The 24,512-nt window shown below is 47.3% G+C and overlaps 1 protein-coding gene across 1 annotated transcript in view; it reads right to left on the bottom strand.

Annotated features, from left to right (window-relative positions):
* Positions 1-11,329: 11,329 nt before the first annotated feature.
* col7a1l (collagen type VII alpha 1-like) overlaps positions 11,330-24,512 on the bottom strand; it is a 435,910-nt gene continuing 422,727 nt past the window's right edge. The window contains exons 95-96 of the mRNA XM_072470919.1: positions 13,134-13,187; positions 11,330-11,386 (exon numbers count right to left, since the gene is read on the bottom strand). Coding sequence (XP_072327020.1) covers positions 11,330-11,386; positions 13,134-13,187 — 111 coding nt within the window. The remainder of the gene's footprint in view (positions 11,387-13,133; positions 13,188-24,512) is intronic.

Genomic DNA, 24,512 nt, shown 5'->3' with positions numbered 1-24,512 from the left:
TACGGCTTCCTGACTCAACCGATATCCAATGCCTCATATAGAGGATCTCTACGCGAAGCTTGCAGGTCGACTCTCGTTCACAAAATTAGATATGAGTCACGCCTACCTACAGTTGGAGCTGGACCCTGCCTCTCGACCATATGTAACGATTAATACACACCGGGGCCTGTATGAATATACACGTTTGCCCTTTGGAGTGTCCTCTGCCTGCGCTATTTTTCAACGCGTTATGGAGGGCATTTTGAGAGTTTTACCGCGTGTCGCTGACTACTTAGATGACGTTTTGATCACAGGGACGTCGGAGCAGGAACATTCGGAAAATCTGGAGGCTGTCCTTCGATGCTATTCGGAGGCTGGAGTCCATTTACGTCGCACAAAGTGCGTCTTTCAGGTGAAGGAAGAAGTCTACCTGGGTTATTGGGTGGACCACGAAGGTTTGCACCCCGTCACAGAGAAGGTGCGCGCGATTCAACAGGCCCCCGCCACGACTGACACTTCGCATCTTCGTTCTTTTCTTGGCCTCGTAAACTATTACGGGAAGTTCCTCCCCAATCTGGCAACTACGCTGGCCCCGTTGCATCTCCTGCGAAAGAAAAATCACACCTGGTTTGGGGTCAGCCGCAAGAAACCGCTTTCCGGCGGGTAAAACAACAATTGTCGTTGTCTGGGTTACAAACCCACTATGATCCTGGAAAGCCTTTGCTCGTCACATGTGATGCATCCCCGTATGGTATTGGGGCCGTCCTGTCCCACAAGATGGAGAAATGGGTTGGCGGAGCGCGCAGTGCAGACATTCAAACAAGGCTTAAAAAAAGCAGTCTTCCGGGTCAATGGACACAAGATTGGCTCGCTTTTTCTTTTCGTATAGAACCACCCCCCATGCGGTGACTGGGGTAGCTCCCGCAGAACTCCTAATGGGCCGGAGACTTCGCACCCGCCTTAGTATGGTTTTCCCGGACATTGGCGCAAAAGTACGCCGCACACAAGAACGGCAGGGACAGGGTTTTTCTCGGCATTGGCCAATTCGGTAGTTTGCACCCGTTGACCCAGTGTTCGTTCGAAATTTTGCTGGTGGTGCCCAGTGGGTCCCTGCGTAATCTTCCAGCGCAAACATGTAGACCACGTTCGGTCCAGAAGGCTATCCCTTCCAAAGATTCCCCGCCCCCGGAGATCATTTCTACAGCCGCAGAGACCAGAGACAATGGAAAGTAGTCCTCACAATCTTCCTCTGGTGCCTCACTCAAAGCCTGCGCAGGTCGTTACAGAACCGCGCGGAGATAGAGACGCTGAGATGACAGAAGCAGCAGACTCTGACTCTGAGATGGAGACACAGGACGCATCAGAGGGGGAATCCTCGGGCCCATGGGCCGTGGATGTACAACCGTTATGCCGTTCATCACGGAAGCGCCGGTCTCCGTCTCGTTACACGCCGCCCGATCCAGCGCCTCGTGCAAATGGTGTCCGGCCTGCGGCGAAACGAGTCCGGCGCCCTCCTTCGCCAGGGTCTTCGGTGGATTCCTTGGACTTCGGGGGGGGGGGGGAGGGGGGGGGAGGAGGGATGTTATAACCTGCCTGCTTACCATTGGCTGGGGACTAATGACAATCCTGTGGGAGTATGAACTTCCCCAATGAGGGGGGCGGAGAAATCATTAGCAGACTCCCTGTATAAATAAAGCTGGCCAGTTTGGAACTAGCAGGAAGGAGTAAGCGGCAAGCGAGGTTGCTGCTGTTATATATATATATATATATATAAATATATATATATGTTATTATAAATAAATGTTATTTCTTATATCCTTGAAACTCGTGCTGGATTCTTCGTGGCCCTCACAAAGCTCTCCAAATGAACCAACCAAATTCATACAAGCTTTTACCTGATCTATTCTGTATACACCCGTTTCTGCACTCCTGGCCTACCAAAATCCCATTTCAATGGAGGCAGCTGATGATTTAAATGGTTATCTGCCTCTGTAAACCCTTAAATCATGCATGCACCAGCCCAGCCCCACTTTAGTCTTGCCCCTATGAAACCAGAAAGTGCCATGTTCGGGGTGAGACATGGAATTTACGGGCTTGTCCTCTACTTTAGCCAAGATGGAGAGGCTCTCAGTTTTGGTGAAAATCTGGGCCAAAGGGAATGTTTCTTGCTTTGCTAGGTTTATGATCTGAAAAGGCGGAGGAAACATATTCAATAGTAACTTTAAAAAAGAACTGGATACATACTTCAAAATAAAAACTTTGTAGGGTTATGGAGAAAGGGCAGTGGAGGGGGAAAAATTGGTAGTTCTTTCAGAGACCTAACATGGGCACAATAGATTAAATAACTTCCTTCTGTGCTGTATCGTGCAACAACCTTGCTAAACAGAATTCTTCACGCGTGAGTCTAGGTGGCATTTGTACAATCTTCCACTCGGAGGAGACATTAAGTATCGGCCCCTATTCCGCTCTGTGGAGACATTATCGGCCGCTATTCCACTCTGAGGACATTACAGTTGAGTGTGGTCCTATCCTAACTCAACTCCCAATTGACATTGGGTTAATATATTGTCATTCCTTCATAATAGCATCAAAGTCCTGGAACTCCCAATCTAACAGCACTTGGAGTGTACCTGCAAAACATAGACCAGGAAGACAGCTCTTCACCCCTTCAGGCTGTAAATTCTGGCTTTGAACAAATTTTTAAAAATGAAGCTATTCTTATTATCCCTGTGCCTGCCCTTTGAAATAGAGATCCAATTAGTTCCACACTCTTGCCCTTTCTCCATAGTCCTGCAAATTTTGCTTTTACATGTATATCCAAGTCACTATTGAATCTATTACTTTTAGAAAGTTACCATTAGATCTGCTTCCACCATCCTTTATGGCAGTGCATCAGGATTCGCAGGGGATGGGCACAATGGAAATGTGGAGCTTGTTCAAGGAACAGCTACTGTGTGTCCTTGATAAGTATGTACCTGTCAGGCAGGGAGGAAGTGGTCGAGCAAGGCAACCGTGGTTTACTAACCAGTCGAAACACTTGTCAAGAGGAAGAATGAGGCTTATGTAAAGATGAGACATGAAGGTTCAGTTAGGGCGTTCGTGAGTCACAAGTTAGCTAGGAAGGACGTAAAGAGAGAGCTAAGAAGAGCCAATAGGGGACATGAGAAATCTTTGGCAGGTAGGATCAAGGATAACCCTAAAGCTTTCTATCGATATGTCAGGAATAAAAGAATGACTAGGGTAAGAGTAGGGCCAGTCAAGGACAGTAGTGGGAAGTTGTGCGTGGAGTCCGAGGAGATAGGAGAGGTGCTAAATGAATATTTTTTGTCAGTATTCACACAGGAAAAAGACAATGTTGTCGAGGAGAATACTGAGATTCAGGCTACATGACTAGAAGGGCTTGAGGTTCATAAGGAAGAGGTGTTAGCAATTCTGGAAAGTGTGAAAATAGATAAGTCCCCTGGGCTGGATGGGATTTATCCTAGGATTCTCTGGGAAGCTAGGGAGGAGATTGCTGAGCCTTTGGCTTTGATCTTTAAGTCATCTTTGTCCACAGGAATAGTGCCAGAAGACTGGGGGATAGCAAATGTTGGCTCCTTGTTCAAGAAGGGGAGTAGAGACAACTCCGGTATCTATAGACCAGTGAGCCTTACTTCTGTTGTGGGCAAAATCTTGGAAAGGTTTATAAGAGATAGGATGTATAATCACCTGGAAAGGAATAATTTGATTAGAGATAGTCAACACGGTTTTGTAAAGGGTAGGTCGTGCCTCACAAACCTGATTGAGTTCTTTGAGAAGGTGACCAAACAGGTGGATGAGGGTAAAGCAGTTGATGTGGTGTATATGGATTTCAGTAAAGCGTTTGATAAGGTTCGCCACAGTAGGCTACTGCCGAAAATACGGAGGCATGGGATTCAGGGTGATTTAGCAGTTTGGATCAGAAATTGGCTAGCTGGAAGAAGACAAAGGGTGGTGGTTGATGGGAAATGTTCAGACTGGAGTCCAGTTACTAGTGGTGTACCACAAGGATCTGTTTTGGGGCCACTGCTGTTTGTCATTTTTATAAATTAGAAGGATGGGTGAGTAAATTTGCAGGTGACACTAAAGTCGGTGGAGTTGTGGACAGTGTGGAAGGATGTTATAAGTTACAGAGGGACATAGATAAGCTGCAGTGCTGGACTGAGAGGTGACAAATGGAGTTTAATGCAGAAGTGTGAGGTGATTCATTTTGGAAGGAATAACAGGAAGTCAGAGTACTGGGCTAATGGTAAGATTCTTGGCAGTGTGGATGAGCAGAGAGATCTCGGTGTCCATGTACATAGATCCCTGAAAGTTGCCACCCAGGTTGAGGGGGTTGTTAAGAATGCGTACGGTGTGTTAGCTTTTATTGGTAGAGGGATTGAGTTTCGGAGCCATGAGGTCATGTTGCAGCTGTACAAAACTCTGGTGCGGCCGCATTTGGAGTATTGCGTGCAATTCTGGTCGTCGCATTATAGGAAGGATGTGGAAGCATTGGAAAGGGTGCAGAGGAGATTTACCAGAATGTTGCCTGGTATGAAGGGAAGATCGTATGAGGAAAGGCTGAGGGACTTGAGGCTGTTTTCGTTAGAGAGAAGAAGGTTAAGAGGTGACTTAATTGAGGCATACAAGATGATCAGAGGATTGGATAGGGTGGACAGTGAGAGCCTTTTTCCTCGGATGGTGATGTCTAGCACAAGGGGACATAGCTTTAAGTTGAGGGGAGATAGATATAAGACAGATGTCAGAGGTAGGTTCTTTACTCAGAGAGTAGGAAGGGCGTGGAATGCCCTGCCTGCAACAGTAGTGGACTCGCCAACACTAAGGGCATTCAACTGGTCATTGGATAGACATATGGACGATAAGGGAATAGTGTAGATGGGCTTCAGAGTGGCTTCACAGGTCGGCGCAACATTGAGGGCCGAAGGGCCTGTACTGCGCTGTAATGTTCTATGTTCTATGTTCTAAAACTCATTGAATAAAATAAATTCTCCTAATCTCCTCATCTGGTTCTTTTACCAATGACCTTAAATTTGTATCCTCTGATTTCCTCTGTCAATTGAAACAGTTTCTCCCTATCTATTCTACAAAACACTTACACCCCTATTAAATTTCCCTTCAACCTTCTTTGCTCCAAGAGGATCAACCTCAGCTCTCCACATTCTCTAGTATTGCTTCTCATCAAAAAAAAAAGGATGTTGGTTTGAACATGGATTTTTTTTTTCATTTATTCATGGGATGTGGGCATTGTTGCCATTTATTTCCCATCCCTGAGAACATTTAAGAGCCAACCACATTGCTCCGGATCTGCAGTCACATGTAGGCCAGACTAGTTAAGAACAGATTTCCTTCCTAAAGGGCATTAGTGAACGAGGTGGGGTTTTACGACAATGGTTTCGTCGTCATCATCAGACTTTAATTCCAGATTTTTATTGAATTCAAAGTTCATCATCTCATGTGGTGGGATTTGAACTTGGGTTTCGAGAGCATTAACCCTGGATCTCTGGATTATTAGTCCAGTGACAAAACCGTTATACCATCATGCTGAATTGGCCGTGCTAACATTGCCCAAAGGTTAGGTAGGGTTTTGGGGATAGGGGTAGGTGATTGAGCCTAGCTAAGGTGCTCTATCGGCGCAAGGGTCAGTGCAGACCCGATGGGCCAAATGGCCTTCTTCTGTACTGTGGGGACTCTATGATATTATAAGAGCTGTCATAGAAAGTGGACACTCATTTGCCTGATCAGATATTAAGGGCGTGAAAACTTTTGCGGTTCATGGGCTTGTTATCTGCAACATGTGTGCAGTCGATAGCACTCTGCACTAGCAGGGATACTATAGATACTCACAGCCCTCTCGCCCATAGGGGGGTGTTTCACTTTTACTTTGACGGAGATTGGCTGGCCGTAAGCAATCTTCCGTCAACCAGCCAATTATCAGCAAAGGGTGCAGATCACTGTGATGAACAGTTACTATATTACTGTACCCTTACCATCATGTAAGGTGATGTCCCCTTTAAGACCAAGCTTGGAACCCTGGGGGACTCCGCCTCCGGCTCCGCCCAACTGGGAGTCTTGTATACGGCACCCAGTTAGCACCCGTCTTGGCACCAGGCTAGTTCTTAGCTTATTAAAGCCTTCTTTACCGTTTTACTCTCTAAGCGTCGTTATTGAGGGTACAACAATTTAATAAGCTAAACTACATCAGGATGGACGCAGGCCTAAAACCAGAGAAGCTCAACCAGGAAGCACGGACACCGGAGGCAAAATAAATTTTTAAATACTGGCTCTGATGTTTCGAGGCCTACCTGGACTCCTCAGAGACTCCCATCCTGGGGCCACGCAAGCTGCGCCTACTCCACACCTGGGTGAGTCACAGAATCTCCGCCACGCTCAAAAAGGCGACTACTTATGAAGAGGCGGTCGAGTTACTCAGCATGCGGTTCGTCAAACCCACCAACGAGGTACATGCCAGGCACCTGCTCTCTACCTGCAGGCAGCGCTCGGGGGAATCGCTAGACGAATTAGTTGAAAAACTCACCGCGCTTGCCAGGGACTGTGACCATCAGGATGTGACAGAGGAAACCCATATGAACCTGCACATCAGAGACGCGTTCGTGTCCGGCATCCGCTCGACCTACATCCGGCAGCGGCTACTCCAAAACGGGGCAAAAGACCTCCAGGACACGCTAACGCTCGCCTCCTCGCTGGAGGTGGCCCGACATAATTTGGGCATGTACCCCGCGGACTCTGCGAGCCCCCCTCGGACTTCCTCAGACTCAGCCACGTTACGGGCCTGCGCCGCGCGGTGACCCGCTCATCCTGGGGGCACACAGTGCGACTTCTGCGGACAGGGCCAGCATCCACGCCCACGCTGCCCAGCCGGCTCCGCTATCTGCAGCGACTGCGGGAAGAAGGGCATTTTGCGAGGGTCTGCCTGGCCAGGCCCAGGGGCCAGAAAAACAAAGAACAGCCGGCCCGAAAATCAGGCTCTCAGGCCGGCAGGCCTCGCAATGCGGCTGCACATCAACCCGACACGCCCCCTTCTGACACGTCATCAGCCTCGTGCGAATCATGGGTGCGGCCATCTTGGCGGCGGCCATCTTCTCGACCCGACACGTGCGACCGACGGTGACGGCCATTTTACGAGTCCGACTCGGCTGTGGACTAGGACCCGTGAGTGGGAGCGATCACCCTCGACCAAACTCGGCCAAAACATCTGCAGAACTCGATGATGAAGATCCAAGTCAACGGGCGCGACACTTCATGCCTCTTCGACTCCGAGAGCACGGAGAGCTTTATTCATCCAGAAACGGTAAGGCGCTGCTCCTTGCGCACCCATCCCGGTTCCCAAACCACAGCCCTCGCATCCGGGTCTCACTCGGTACAAATCAAGGGGTACTGTATCGTGGATCTCTCAGTCCAGGGCACCGAATACACCCGTTTCAAACTTTATATCCTCCCCCACCTCTGCGCCCCCCTACTGCTCGGACTGGATTTCCAGTGCAGCCACCGAAGCCTGACACTGAAGTTCGGCGGACCCTTGCCCCCCCTCACGGTATGCAGCCTTGCGACACTGAAAGTCGCACCCCCTTCGCTATTTGCGAACCTCACTCCCGACTGTAAGCCCGTCGCCACCAGGAGCCGGCGGTACAGTGCCCATGACATGACTTTTATCAAGTCAGAGGTCCAGCATTTACTGGGAGAGGGGATCACCGTGGCTAGCAACAGCCTCTGGAGAGCACAAGTGGTGGTAGTCCGGTCCGGGGATAAGAAACGGATGGTTGTGGATTATAGCCAGACCATAAACCGCTTCACGTTGCTTGATGCGTACCCCCTTCCTTGCATAGCAGAAATGGTAAATCGGAACGCCCAATACCGAGTATTTTCCACGGTCAATCTCAAATCCGCCTACCACCAGCTCCCCATCCAACCAAAAGACCGCCCCTATACTGCCTTCGAAGCAGCCGGCCGGCTCTTCCACTTCCTCAGGGTCCCCTTTGGCATCACAAATGGGGTCTCCGTCTTTCAAAGGGCGATGGACCAAATGGTGGACCAGTACGGTTTGCGGGCTACATACCCGTACTTGGACAATGTCACCATCTGCGGCCATGACCAGCAGGACCATGACGCAAACCTCAAAGTTTCTCCAGACCGCCCGAGCCCTCAACCTGACCTATAACGAGGAAAAATGCGTTTTCCACACAACCCGGCTAGCCATCCTCGGATATGTCGTGGAAAACGGGGTCCTAGGTCCCGACCCCGACCACATGCGCCCCCTAAAGGAACTCCCCCTTCTCTGCAGCCTCAAGGCCCTCAAACGGTGCTTGGGGCTCTTCTCATATTACGCCCAGTGGGTCCCCAAATATGCGGACAAAGCCCGCCCACTCATAAAGACCACAATATTTCCCCCGTCAGCTGAGGCACGATTGGCCTTCGACCGCATCAAGGCCGATATCACCAAGGCCGCTATGCGCGCGGTGGATGAAACTATCCCCTTCCAGGTAGAGAGCGATGCGTCAGACATCGCCCTGGCTGCTACCCTCAACCAGGCAGGCAGACCAGTAGAGTTCTTCTCCCGGACCCTCACTGCCTCCGAGATTCGGCAGTCGAGAAGGAGGCACAAGCCATTGTGGAGGCTGTACAGCACTGGAGGCACTACCTAGCCGGTAGGAGGTTCACCCTCGTCACCGACCAGTGGTCGGTCGCCTTAATGTTCGACAACGCACAACGGGGCAAAATAAAAAACGATTAAATTTTGAGGTGGAGGATCGAACTCTCCACCTACACGTATGATATCAAGTATCATCCAGGGGAGCTCAACAAGCTCCCAGATGCCCTGTCCTGCGGCACATGCGTCAACGCGGAGGACCGCCTGCAAGCAATCCACAATGACCTCTGCCACCCGGGGGTTACCAGGCTCGTCCACTTTATCAAGTCCTGCAACCTACCTTACTCAACCAAGGATGTCAAGGCCATGACAAAGGCCTGCAAGATCTGTGCGGAGTGTAAACCGCACTTCTACCGGCCAGACAAGGCTCGGCTCGTGAAGGCCTCGGGACCCTTTTGAGCGACTGAGCGTGGACTTCAAGGGCCCCTCCCATCGACCAACCGCAATGCCTATTTCCTCACCGTTATCGATGAGTTCTCCCGCTTCCCATTCGCCATTCCCTGCCCCGACATGACCTCTGCCACCGTGATAAAGGCACTGCACAGCATCTTCACCCTGTTCGGTTTCCCCACTTATATCCACAGCGACCCGGGTACATCGTTCATGAGCGATGAACTGCGTCAGTATCTGCTCAGCCAAGGCATCACCTCGAGCAGAACGACCAGTTATAACCCGCGGGGAAACGGGCAGGTGGAGAGGGAGAACGCGACAGTTTGGAAGGCTGTCCTTCTGGCCCTACAGTCGAGAAGTCTCCCAACCACCCGCTGGCAGGAGGTCCTACCCGACGCCCTACACTCCATTAGGTCGTTCCTCTGCACAGCCACGAATGAGACCCCTCACAACCGACTGTTTGTCTTCCCAAGAAGTCTACCTCCGGGGTCTCGCTTCCACATTGGCTGACGGCTCTGGGACCTGTTCTTCTCTGGAGGCACATGAGGACCCATAAAATGGACCCCCTGGTCGAGAAGGTCCGATTACTACACGCAAACCCCAGTTACGCCTACGTCGAGTACCCCAACAGCAGGCAAGATACGGTTACGGTTTCCCTGCAGGATCTGGCACCCGCTGGTTCCCCCCCTACAGACCCCACTCCCCATTGGTGGGCACCTACCGCGCACGCCCCCAAGCGCCCCTCCTCTACACAACCCGTCGGCACCGGCACCGCTACCCCCAGCCCCAATTATTCCCCCCACGACCCAATCCCCTACCCCAACCCGGACCAAGGCTCCGACCACCGTGCTCCCGGACGTACCCTCAAATAAGACGTCCTTGTCCGCCGCACCACCGCCCGAGCTGAGGAAGTCGATAAGGACGATCAGGCCACTGAGACGAATGGGCTTATGATGGCACTTCACCCCCGCCGGACTTTTTTAAAATCAGGGGGTGAATGTGATGAACGGTTACTGGATTATCATCATGTAAGGTGATGTCCCGTTTAAGACCGAGCTTGGAACCCTGGGGGACTCCGCCTCTGGCTCCGCCCACCTGGGAGTCGTATACAAGGGGCCGCCTTGTGGGCGGCACCCAGTTAGCACCCATCTCAGCACCAGGCTAGTTCTAAGCTTATTAAAGCCTTCTTTACCGTTTTACTCTCTAAGCATCGTTATTGAGGGTACAACAATCACGAAGGTGGGATGAGAGGTCGCAGCAGGTGCGGGCACCATATTTAAAGGGCTGTCATCATTGTATGTAATGAGGACTGTCTGAAAAGCTGAGACGTTTAAAGGAACCTACAGCCAGATTGGCAGAAGGAAGATGCTGGATGGACCCACAGCTCAGTAAACTCTCCTACAGGCTGCAAGAACAAAGCCAGAAGTCTTCTTCCCCAGGACTGGAAAAGAAGATCTGTCTGAATGACCATGAAATGAAATGAATGAAATGAATGAAATGAATGAAATGAAATGAAATGAGGTCTGGATGGAGACCTCAGAGGAATCAGTAGCTATGAGGTTACTCTCCGAACTTGGATCCAGAGCTTCAAGCACCTAAATGACCATTTTGGTCGTCAAGGTGAGTACTCCATACTGCTTTTCACTTTGGGGCTTACATGTGGCATTTTGCAAACAGGAAGTGAATTTGGCTCAGATCAGATACTTTGACAGTCAAGCCTGATATCATCTACTCATGTGGCTTAATTTCATTCTGACTGTGGCAACCCACCCATTGGAGAAACTGGACTACAGATTTAAATATAATGAATCATTGAATTCCCAAGTTCAGTTTGAAAGGCGGTTGTGAATAAAAGTCACATTATGAAGCATCCATGACCTTTAAATAATTATAAAAGTCTGAATCTTTTACATGTGCAGCCCTTTAATAAGGTTCCATTACCTCTCATTATATGTAAATGCAAATAGATCCAATTTTCATTTTATATGTTAGTTTGAGGGCTCGTGCTTCTGTAATATTTAATTATGCGCAGATTCCATCTGCAATAAGGAACAAACACAATGCCTGGGGAATTACTGCCTTTTGGGCCCTGTTAGTAATAAGAATTGTTAGAGCTGTAATGATAGATGTAACTTTCATGTTGATAAATTGCATCTGCACACATACATGCAAATACATACCCATGCTGCCTCTGCACTGACATATTGTGAACTCATTTGAGAATTGCTTTCTATTAAAATCTAATTTTATTTTCAAGAGCACAGTAACATTAATTCACTTACCACATTTGTCACTCATTTCTTTCCTGACAACTTCTTTCACTTCTTCCTCCTACAATACAAAGGATAAGCATATGAAGATTTGGGTTCACCGAGCACCTTTCATGATCTCAGAATGCCCGGAGGAGTCATGGTTCCAAAGGCAATCCTTCAATCTCTGCCCCAAATGACTGTTATCTACATGTGAACTCGGCCGGTGAGAGCTGGCAACCTATTTGACTGTGGGCAGGGAGCCACCTATGCTGACGTTCAAATTGGTCATTTGATATAACTAGGAGAAAAGAATCTTGGGTAAACTTTGCTCTCCCTTAGGACAAAAATCATCCATCCATTCTGAAATCTGCGACCTCAGCACAGACTGAAGATCAAACCTGGGGCCTTCCTGCTCTGAATGACTTGGCACCATGTCATTCGTTAAGTGCATCATTGAATCATTAAAAATATCTCAGATTTTCATTGTCTATATAAAAGAAAGTGTAAAAATAATGCAGTATAAAATCGGTGTACTCTCTTCCCTCTTCTCAATCTGGGCTTGGTTAAAAGTGCTGTTGTTTTATCGAGATGTTCTGCATTACAATGGTAGCACAATGGTAACACTTGCTTCACAGCGCTAGGGACCAGGGTTCGATTCCCGGCTTGGGTCACTATCTGTGCGGAGTCTGCACGTTCTCCCTGTGCCTGCTTGGGTTTCCTCCCACAAGTCCCAGAAACACATGCTTGTTAGGTGAGCTGGACATTCTGAATTCTCCCTCTGTGTACCCGAACAGGCACCTGAGTGTGGCGATGAGGGGCTTTTCACAGTAACTTCATTGCATTGTTAGTGTAAGCCTACTTGTGATTCTAATAAAGATTATTATTGTGCAGAGCAGCCATTAAGGGAAATGGGATTAACAGAGTGGTGAATGGCTATATGGCTCATTCCCTCTAGATTCTGACGCCTAGTCTCCATTTGACATGTGAAAGTCCTTTCGGAAATGGGAAATGAAGTGGGAAAAGTGGACCAGCGAATAGGAACATGTGGTTGGCATTGCTCAGGGCACATTTATTGCTCATGTCCATTGTTGGCACAACTCTGCCAAATTAAAGGGTTGTTGGTCACCCACGCAATGTGGATGAGAACCAAACAGCCTATGCCGAACACATTCCCTTCCCTCAAGGACATTACTGCACTATTGCACTAATTGAATCAGTTTTTATTGCTAGCCAGCCGATTATACGGTCATTTTTACTGGTGCAATCTTGCAATTTATCAGATTTATCTGATAATTTCAGTTTTCTCTGATGAGAAAACGTCTGTGCTGCTAGTCCAGTATAACCATTACACAACTGTAGCTACTATGGCCAGATTGGTAGCATTGGAAAGCTTTGTACTTTTCAGTGAAGAAATGGGAGGTGGCTGTCAGAAGTCCCTTATAGGTTTACAATGGCTTGAGAGAAAGAGGAGATTTTTACTCCAAGAACAAGACACTGTGAATTCTGATAATATGAAATCAGAAGAGATCATTCTGGCAACACTTCACGGGTTAGGCAGCATTGGTAGGGAACGAAACAGTTAGGGTTTCAGAGCTGGAAGAAGTTAGAGAGATAACAATCAATAAGCAAGGTAGGATCTGGGAGGGGAAAGGTCTGGGGGGGCGGGGGGGGGGGGGTGCACAACTAAAAGGAAGGTCTGTGACAGAGTGGAGGGTAAAATAGATTGAATGACAAAAGAGACTTCTATTCTAACAGCCCGTCTTGGGTACAGGGCACGCAGGATAAAAGACAAGTGTCCTGACTCACTTTTACCGAAGGTTACTTACTGATAGTCCAGGATCCCCTTTCTCACCCTTCAGACCAGTTGGGCCAACCTCTCCCTGCTCAAAAGGAAACAAAATGATTCGGCAGTGAACAGTTCCATGTTTTATAAATGGATATATCTCCAGTCATCCTTGTTTTGTCTCACAACAGCCAGATACAAAACTGAAGAAATCTCATTGTACTGTGGCCATTACATACAGAACACAAAACAGACCATTCCCCAACCAGCCCATGCTCCACATAAACCATCTTACTTTGTCCAATCCTATTGGCACAGCCTATTTATGGCTCTCTCTCATACTCACCTAGATTCGTGCATTTCATATATGCCTTTCACTTTAACTATTCCATGTGGTCGTGAGTACCACATTCTAACCACTTTCTGGAATAAATGCTACCTTATTTTTCATGATATAACATTAGAAATGGACCTGAAAATAGGTCAGAAACTGGAGCTTCCCATGGTCAGCAGGTAAACACACAGTCCAGTGTTGAATTGTCATCCAGAAAAATCTAGGTTGCTTCTCAATGCGCCCTGAATTGGCTGATTGAAATAGCAATGGTGTGTTTAACTTAGCATCAATATGCCAGGGCTAGAGGGAATGAAATGACCAGGTTCCCAACAACTTTACTCTTACATTGGGAATTTTTTCTCTGTTAAAGGTACAAAGTGAATGAAGTTTGAAATCAGACTTGAGTAGAAATAGGAGGGTGGGAGGAACAAGGCAAGGGGAAGTGGCTGATTTTGAAGGTGAGGAGAGTTGTAGCAGGAGAAAAGGGGACTGAAGTTCAAGGTTCAGAAGATTTAGGTGCGGGGGGGGGGAACTTTTTTACCCAGAGGATGGTGACGGTCTGGAATGCAATGCCTGGGAGGCTGGTAGAGCTGGGTTGCCTTCACAAACTTTGAAAAGTACCTTCATGATAAGAGTACCTCAGGGGCTGTTTAGCACAGGGCTAAATCGCTGGCTTTGAAAGCAGACCCAGGCAGGCCAGCAGCACGGTTCGATTCCCGTAACCGCCTCCCCGAAAAGGTGCCGGAATGTGGCGACTAGGGGCTTTTCACAGTAACTTCATTTGAAGCCTACTTGTGACAATAAGCGATTTTCATTCATTTCATGAGCACTTGTCACATCATAGCATTCAAGGCCAAGTGCTGGCAAATGGGATTAGGTAAGTAGGTCAGGTGTTTTTCACATGTCGGTGCAGACTTGATGGGCCAAAGAGCCTCTTCTGCACTCTTTGATTCTGTGGAAAGTGATTTGGAAAAGGGTTCAGGACTGTGACTGGACAACATGTTTACCCAATAAGCCATGTTGAATACTCTGTCACTGATGGCAAAGCAGAGGGAGGGGTAATTGCACTTTAGAACAGCAATGGAGAAGCAAGGTCATGGACAGGTCATAAGGCTGGGCAGGCTTCCAAAGTTAGGGCATGATAGGATATGGGGAGCTTTGACAGGTTAACAAGGATTGGTGATAAGTGAACTGGTCTTTGAGTAATCTCCAGGGAATTGGCATTGGATTGGGGGCTATGGCACAGAGTTTCTTCTGGGCATTGAAGGTTCTGGCCATGTTGATGTTGAGCTGCACATGATTCTATCTTGTCCATAACTTGATGTTGTATATTGAATCTTATAACATGGCAACTGGTTGGTGGCAAGACACAAAACTAACTATTGTTGACATGCACCTGAATGTTCACTCTGTATTGGTAATGTTTTCAAAGGGTCAGCTATAGATGAGAGCTAGAAGAATATTGAATCTTGAGGCACACTGCAGGTGAGCGTATTAAATAGTAAACATTGAGATATATCTTTAGATTTAGGTTTTGATCTGCTCGCAAAGTTGGAACTCATAGGAATGGAAGCATGTGGAGGCTGTAAGAAGGAGGTGAATCAAGGTGAAGAGACTGATGGTGAAGGATGAGATCATTGGCCATGCCAAAGGCGATATAGGGATTGAATAAGATGAGGAAAATCATGTACTGTGATTGCAATCTCCATGATTAGTGGCCTATATTGAAACTTGCATGTGTGTCAATGCCTGGTGAATATAGCGCAGTGGGGTAGGTTTTGACTTTGCATTATTGGGTAAAACGGATTAGAGGAAATTGTTGTGTCATTTTATATTGTGATGAACTCAAGAAAAAAAAAACTTATCATATCAGAGTTTGGAGGCGGGGAACCACAGTTTCTGTGGGCCTCAGGAGGTTTTGTGCATGTGTCGGCCATAGAATGGCCACATTTACGCAGTTGGTGGATTTTGTTTAAAACATTTTGGGGTATACGATGCATACACTAACCAGGGAATGACCGCACAAATGCAGTTGGTAATTTTCCCATTTCCAGGCCAGGCCCAGGCCCTGTACAGGCACATGCACAGTTTGGTTTTAATCATAGAATCCCTGTAGTGCAGAACGAGGCCCACCGAGTCTGTACTGATCCTTCAAATGAGCACTCTACCCATACCCACTTCCCCCCTATTCCCATAACCTCACAACCTAAGCTGCACATCCCTGGACACTAAGGGAAAATTTAGAGTGGCCAATCCACCTAACCTGCACATCTTTGGACTGTGGGAGGAAACCAGAGCATCTGGAGGAAACCCACGCAGACACGGGGAGAATGTACTGTCATGGGAGTGTCCCTTTAAGAAATGTTTTTGTTTTATCACATGGCTTCATTATCCACTACAGTTCGCCTACCGTTGCAACAGGTCCACAGCAGATGCCATCTCCATGGCCCTGCGCTCAAACCTGGAACACCTAGATAACAAACCCTGGAACACCTAAGTTGATCTTTTCTCTAAACCTTGCTATGACTAACATTATATTCTGCAATCTCTTCTTCCTTCCCTATGTACGGTATGCATTGTTTGTATAGCATACAAGAAACAATACTTTTCACTGTACACTAATACATGTGACAATAATAAATCAAATCAAATCAGTGATGTCATTGTGTGGGTGGAGCTGGGCTGTGGCTCTGGGAGTTGGTTTTACTTTTGGTTTGGTTTTGGGCTGGTTTGTGGCTCTGAGTTTTTTGCTTCGTTTTCACATTTGGCTGCTGTACTCAGAAAGAGCAGCATCTTAACCTGTCTCTCTATCTTCATTTTAAAAGCTGTTTCCAGACTGCTTGATAACATGAAAAGAAATAATTGCTTTCTGGAAGGAATTTAAACCTGCTGTTTTGGAAAGGAAACAAAAGCACCCATACCAGGTCTTGTGTGTAGGCCACACCTTTGAAAAGGGGGTACTGGTTTATGGGATCTTGTTATTAAATTGGAACAGTTAAAGGGGGGAATTTATTAAGGGTTCTACATAGATTACTGTAGCTGTGTGTTGGGCATTTATGTTTGTAGTTGATAAAAATGCTTACTGTGTGTGTTTATAAAAATGTTAACTAAATTCGTTGAATAAAGCTTGTTTTTGATTAAAAGTGCTTAAGGCCTCTGTTGAATAACACCTGAAAGGCAGGCCCTTATGCTCATTGTAACCAAAATCGATAAAGAGTTGTAGGTCAGGTGAACTCCATGATATACTTTGGAGTTTTCTAAATCCTGGCCCATAACAGTACAAACTCCACACAGTGACCCAAGCGGAATTGAACCCGGTTCCTGGCGCTGTGAGGCAGCAGTGCTAACCACCGTGCCACCATGCCATCCGCTTGTGTTTTGAGTGTTTAATATCGGAAACCAGCACTATGCAACTGCGCAAAAGGAAAACAAGAGGAAGTAAGTGGAAGATGAGTGCCATTGTGGTAAAAATCCCCAGAGGAATGGGGAAGGGAGTAATACCGGTAGAATGTGCCAAGCCAGTGAGTGGGACAGAAAAAGACCCACGGTGGCACAGTGGTTAGCACTGCTGCCTCACAATGACAGGGACCCGGATTCAATTCCGTCCTTTGGAGACTGTCCGTGTGGAGTTTGCACTTTCTGCCCGTGTCTGGGTGGATTTCTTCCCCTGCTCCGGTTTCCTCCCAGAAGAGGTTTGGTCCCCGTTAGAACCCTGCATATTCTGGCCGAATATCTTCAAATAGCTGTTTTAACCTCGCCCTTGTCTTCAGACAAGACTGCTCTGCTTAAAAATATTCTTACTCTCTTTTAAAGTATCCGACTGGGAAAGCAAACTGGCTCTACTTGTCGACTCTGTGGTAGCCAGATCAGAACTCCCAAAGGTTTCTTTAAAATGTCTCTATCGCCCGTAGCTCCTCCCAGCACTGACATAATCTCTCTAAGCTGAAAAGCAAATAAACTTTCCAGGGACTGAAAGCACATTAACTTCCCAGAGACTGTACCCAGTCAAACCACAGTGCATTAGCCCAGGCTGAAAAGCATATTTCTCTTGGTCAATTTCATTTTCTGGCTGCTAAAAGCTCCCAGGTGTGGCAAAATAAAATATATATTTTTTAAAACACAGGACCATTGCAGTCAGTCACATTCTAATCAGGCTTTTAACCCTTAAATTGGCAATACACTTATAATCAAATTTTCCTAAAATTCCCCATTCGCCACACTGGCACACACGATGGGTCTTGCCTGTGCTGCACACCTCTATGACGCATTATAATTTGTTGCCTTATTAGTATTGTGCATTGACATCATCAACGCTTGGATATATGGTAATACAATGTGGCTTTAGATTCCTATTTTTAGCAAATGTAAAAATAAAAAAATAAAAACTGTACGCAATGTGGGTGAGTGGGTGGCAGAAGGTACATGAATCGCTCATGGAGCAAAACTAAAATGTACAGGAATGTGCAAAACTAACAAGTATTCTCCCCTTTTATGAAAGTTGAGGAGGGAGGGTGGTGTTGGTAGGGGGTCATCATTGAACTTTCAATTACATATTTCAGCATCACAATCAAATACCACAGAAGTTGAATGTGACACTAATTGGTTGTGTTCTGCTGCTTTGTGCAATGATTCATTCTTTACTGCAAAATACTGAGACTGCCAGTCCGTGTGGCTTATCCACTTGGAAATAAAATAACAAGCACTCGCTTGAGGACGGGGGAGCAGGGGAAACTGAGGAACTGGATGAGTAAGAATCTTTTGAGTCCACGTCATTAACTTGTGTGATCATGTCCATTGCAAGGATGAGCAATAGGTTCAGCTCTGATATAACTGCCATCTGTTGTTTTCAAATTAGTTTAATGCAATTTATTACATTTTAAAACACCATCTTCACTCTGCTAAGTAGAAGGTGGGAGGCAGCAAGGCTAACGTAAGTAAAATATTTTTATATTAGGAGAAAGCACTAGAATGGATAGAATTAAGTTCAGAGAAAATTAAAGTTAAAATAAAATACAAGGCCAAAGGAGAATTATTCCAAGTATCAGGTTTTTCCAGTACCTGTCAGGAATCCTGTGGGACAATGAAACAACATAATGTTTCAGTTGGTATTTTAACCCACATAAAAAGTATCGATGAGGAATTATCTGTTCAGCTTATCTGTTGAGAACAGGAATACCTGGCTGGAATTCTCAGGCTGTTGGGATTCTCTTTTCCCGCTGGCAGCAGGCCCCTACCTGCGGGTTTCCATACAGCGTTTGGGTGGCTTCGATGAGAATTCCCATTGACAAGCGGTGGGACAGAGAATCCTGCCATCAGTGAACAACATCTCTGAAAAACATGCCTGTCCTGTACCGAGGTTAAAAAGTCAGTCATGGTTCCTGCCCCTGATTGCAATATAGTGACCCATGCACCATCCCTATTTTGGCCAAACCCCACTGGCTTCTTATGTCATCGTATCATAACCTTCCACAGGTTAATCCTCCCTCCCTCTGAGATATCCTCCAGCCCTATGTTCCTGCATCCTCCATCCGTATGTTCCTGCTGGCACCCTCCAGTCCTGCAACACAGGTCTGCTTCTGTTCCGTCTCCAACTGCTCAAAAGTACGATTGTCCCTTGACCTCTGGTACTTTGTCCTCCAGCACCTCAGTCTTGCCTTCATTAACTCTATAACACTCTCTTCTTTGTGCTTTTGTCTCCTTCTGACCCTCTTCCATTTCCCACCGCCTCCTGATTTCTCTGTCTACCACTCAGAGATGTGCCTTCTTTTCTATGAAATGAGCACCATAAATTGTAAGTTGTTGTAAGGGCATCTTCCCTGAACACAGGATCACGGTAAGCTGTGATGGTACTCGGGATAAAAAAGCTGAAAACTCACAGTCTAGGGTCACACATAAAGAATAACCATTGAGTGTGAGACTGGAAAGAAACTCACAGGAGAAGAGGAGAGAAAAGTGAAGAGGGGCAACGAGAATAATTCAAGCTGTACTGTTAGTTTTGACCCTTACTGAGTAAAAATGATACCTTGATGTGTTTGTAACACATCCGAGATGAACTTGGTTACATTGATGACAGCTATATATTTGTGTAATTTTATGAATCCAGCCACTAAATTTCTTTCTCATTGAGCCCAATTGACATTCATATTGATTATTGGAGCCATAGTTGGTCAAATATTGCCTTATTGTCAAGGGTAGTTACAGTATTTTCATCTCTCCTGAGGTATTTTGCTCTTTTGCTCATGTATGGATTCAGGTAGTGAATCATAGAAAGCAAAATTCTCAGTTTGGGAGATTAAGTGTTGATGCTGCGACTGAGTTGCATGTGGCTTGCGTTCCCTTTGGGGACTCTATTTCTGCAGCAATCAGTACATGCCAATGATCCAGCACTCTGCCGGTACAAATTCTGAGCAATTCCCAGCTCAGCGGGCGTTCCAACCGCTGGGACTGAAGTTAGTGCCAAACAGCCTGGCAGTTGGAGCAGTTTTTAAGCGCTTACCACACACTCACTGCAGCCACCAGGATGGCTCAGTGAAGACCTGCCCCCTGAGGGCGGGGATCCGAGGTCAACTCACAGCTTCATGCCAGTGAGGAGCGGAGAGACACACTCTTCACCAGTGTGGGCTGTAGATTCAATCCCGACTTCCTGAACACTGCCTGGGAGAAGGAGGCAGCAGAGCAGTCAGCACTGCAGTCTCACCAGGAGGAGCCAGCTGGTGATCTGGAGGGGTGGGGGTGACTGGTGAGGCCTCTTGCCTGAGAAGGGCAGAGAATCAGGGTGGATTCTGTAGGCCACAGTGCAGGTGGCCTCTGGTTGGGGTGAGCCCGGCTGATCGTCTGCCATGGGGCAGTGCTTCTGAGGAGTTCCTACATCTGGTGGGTACCTGTTTGAGTTTGGCCCTTGATGATACAGCTGGGGTATGAGGGTGTCCAGAGGGGTAGCCTGGGTTGACTCCCAGATTACAGGAGAACCTCTGAGCCTTTAAAGGACACAGGCAGTACTCAGCAGTGTGAGCCGCCAGGCACCTGTAAGGAGCACCAAGGGATGTGTTTAAAAGACAGACTGCAGCAATGGCGGTATGAGCCAGGCCACCCCGATCCCGAGGGGGACACCCCAAATCCATGAACTTGGCACCAATTCACTACCTGTACCTGCCCCTGCCCTGGGCTGCCACTCCCAGCAAGCCTGACAGTTTTCAATGGTTTTTCAGTGTTTGTTTAGCCTTACGCTCCTCCTCCTCAGCCATGACGGCCAGTCCACATTTATAAATACTTGTAGTAATTCACCCTGCGAGACATCCGCCTGAGAGGAGCAGAGCATCGCAGAAGAGAGGAGCATACTGTGTCTAACCTGCTAATCACATTTAAATGCATGAAAATGCCGCCGCCAGCGCAAGGCCCTAACCTGGTTATCGCCACCATCGAGGGACCGAAGCATGACATCCAATTCGGTGCCAGGAGCGAACCTTGATTTTGGCTGGACACCGACTCTCTGTCCCATCGCGTTTCCATTTGTGGCATTGCAAGGCTGAGAGTTTCACCTAGAATCCCTACAGTTCAGAAGGAGGCCATGTAGCCCATTGAGTCTGCCCCAATCTCGGAAAGAGCACCCCACCTAGGCCCATGCCCCTGCTCTATCCCCATAACCCCACCTAATCTTTTGGACACTAAGGGACAATTTAGCATGACTAATTTACCTAACCTACACATCTTTGGATTGTGGGAGGAAACCGGAGCACCCGGAGGAAACCCACACAGACACGGAGAGAAAGTGCAGACTCACACACAGTCACCTAAGGTCAGAACTGGGCCCGGGACTCTGGCGCTGTGGGACAGCAGTGCTCACCACTGTGCCATCGAGCTGCTCCGTGATGAGGTTAGAAATAAATGAGTGAAAATGGAACCTGATCTAACTGTCAGTGAGCAGGTTATTCATGAGTGACACAAGAGAGAGGACTTTAACAACACAGCACCTTTAACGTAATAAAACATCCCAAGGTATTGTACAGAGGATTTATAAAATGAAATACAGTCAACTCCTGTTGTTTTCAACCCTCTTTATCGTGAATTTGTTCACTCGCGCTGATGTATTTTTACACGTAGTCATGGTTCGAGGCCCCAAAATTCACACATCCACAATTTAGAATGTTAAACTCGGGGATCACGTAATGTGGGCTTGGGAATAGCAGCTCTTACGAGTGCTGAGGTGCTACTCATTGTTGCTACCTAAGCCGAAGATCACATTCAATTCTTTGAAGACCAGCTACGTGATAAGTCAGAAATTCTGGAGTATCTGAAGAACCGTGGATAGAGAGCGAATGTCTGCCCGTCACCTGCCAGAAGGAGTGGAGGGTAAGATCTTTGTTATGCTTTTTGAGAGCTGGCAACCATGTTTCATTAAGCTGGATGTGAAGGCTGGGAGTTTCAAGCTGGAAAGGGAGTCCTGTATCCTGTCTTTGAAGCCTAGAGACAATCAACAACCCAGGCTCATAATCATTAATTTCACAACTTCAAAGATTGGCAGAAGGTTCTGGAAGTGGCAAGGCTTGACAGGACCTGGCTCCAGCAGCTCCCAATCCCTGGATTGCATGGGTGCCCCCCCTATCCCCAAGTGCAGGGTGACCCGATCCACCCCTCCCAGGACCCCTGTAATAGGGAGACACCCACAGGGACCCCTTTAATGGGAGACCCCCCCCATAGGGGTCCCTGTAATAGGGAGAACGCCCCCAGAGGGATCCCTATAATAGGGAGACACCCCAGGGACCCTTGTGATAGGGAGACCCCCCCACAGGGACACTTATAATAGGAAGACCCCCTACAGAGACCCCTTGCCTCAAGGGAGCCCCCCCCCCCCCCCCACATAGACCCACCCACATAGAAAAGAGATGTCTGGAAACTAGAGAGCTGCCCAAACATGAGCAATGAGAGGAATTACAGGTGTCCCTTCCTGGAAGGAGAGCAGCTGTGACCTGTAAAAGAGAGGTAAGTGCATTCCAAGCATGTGATTGCACTGCACATACCTCTCTTTGATGTTGTCAATGTTTGTAAACATTGGTGTTTCACCACTTAGGCCACTGAACTGTGAAGGGAGATGAATGAATCAAAGCTGCAGATGTTTTGTAGAAGCTGTCAATCACAGACCACCACTAGAAAGCTATGAATGGCTTGCAGCTAATGGATCTGTGGGAACCAGATGCTGCTGTTCTCCTTTAAGGAATAGACACGTGGAGCTTCAAGGTGTTGTCCTTATCTGAGGAAGGATGTTCATTCTATGGAGGGAGTGCAGCGAAGGTTTACCAGGCTGATTCCTCGGATGGCGGGAGTTTAGAAGAGTGAGAGGGGATCTCGTACAAACCTATCAAATTCTACCAGGATTCGACAGGGTAGATTCAGAAAGAATGTTCCCAATGGTGCGGGAGTCCAGAACTAGGGTCATGGTTTGAGGATTGAGGCGAGGAGAAATTTCTTCACCCTGAGTGGTGAGTCTGGAATTTACTACCACAAAAAGTAGTTGAGGCGAAAATGTTGTGTAATTTCAAGAAGGAATTAGATATAGCTCTTGGGGTTAAAGGGATATGGAGGGAAGACGGGATCAGGGTTTTGAACTCTATCAGCCATGATCATAATGAATGGCAGAGCAGGCTCAAAGGGATTAATGGCCTCCTGCTTCTATTTTCCATGAGTGTTTCTATGTATATAAAACTCGCCAGAACACTGGTCCCAGCATGATTCTGGTGAAGACTATCCGAATGATACAGCTCCCACTTTCCCTAATACTGTTGCTGGTACTGCATGAATTTAGAATTTACAGTGCAGAAGGAAACCATTCAGCCCATCGAGAAGAGGGTGCTCAGAGATTAACCAGGATGTTGCCTGGTATGGAGGGCATTAGCTATGAGGAGAGGTTAGAGAGAAGGTTAAGAGGAGACTTAATAGAGGCATACAAAATGATCAGGGGGTTAGATAGGGTGGACAGTGAGAGCCTTCTCCCGCGGATGGAAATGGCTAGCACGAGGGGACATAGCTTTAAACTGAGGGGTAATAGATATAGGACAGAGGTCAGAGGTAGGTTCTTTACGCAAAGAGTGGTGAGACCGTGGAATGCCCTACCTGCAACAGTAGTGAACTCGCCAACATTGAGGGCATTTAAAAGTTTATTGGATAAGCATATGGATGATAATGGCATAGTGTAGGTTAGATGGCGTTTGTTTCGGTGCAACGTCGTGGGCCGAAGGGCCTGTACTGCGCTGTATCGTTCTATGTTCTATGTTCTATGTAAGAGTTATAGCTGTAATTCTTCTGGGAGATCCCTCTGTTACAGGGGTCCTTGGAGGGGTGTCTCCCTTTTACAGGGGTTCCTGTGCAGGATTTCCCTATTACAGGGTCCCTGTGGGCGGGGGGTCTCTCCCTATTACAGAGGTCCCTGTGAGGAGTCTCCCTATTACAGGGGCCCCTGGGAGTGGGTTTTCCTATTACAGAGGCCCAGTTGTTGCAGTGTGGTTGCTCCACTAACAACTTTTGAAAATGTCTTGGAAACTTCATTGGACATCAGGATGTCAGGAAGCAGTGACAATCTGAAAAGTGTGTTAACCACTGCACCAGTTTTGGCAACACCAAATTATGACAAGCAATTTACAGTGGCCATTGATGCGAGTAATGCAGGCGTTGGTGCTATACTGTTGCAAGATGACGATAAAGGTATCAAAAGATCAGTTGATTATTTTTTCAGAAGCATTTGGGTGGCACAGTGGTGCAGTGCTTAGCACTGCTGCCTCACAGCGCTGAGGACCCGGGTTCAATCCCAGCCCCGGGTCACTGTCCATGTGGAGTTTGCATATTCTCCCCATATCTGTGTAGGTCTCACCCCCACAATCCAGAGATGTGCAGGTTAGGTGGATTGCCCATGCTAAATTGCTCCTTAATTGGAAATATATAATTGGGTACTCTAAATTTATAAACAAAAACAGAAAAAAAAGAAGTATTTGACCATCAAAAAGGAGGTTGAGCTTGTTAATGGCGTTGCAACATTTTGACATTAATGTTGCTAACAGTTCATCAGAGACAATTGTTTAGGCAGACCACAATCCAGTC

This window comes from Scyliorhinus torazame, chromosome 13, assembly GCF_047496885.1.
Source record: "Scyliorhinus torazame isolate Kashiwa2021f chromosome 13, sScyTor2.1, whole genome shotgun sequence".
NCBI lineage: Eukaryota > Metazoa > Chordata > Chondrichthyes > Carcharhiniformes > Scyliorhinidae > Scyliorhinus > Scyliorhinus torazame.
This window is presented reverse-complemented; position numbering and strand designations above follow the sequence as displayed.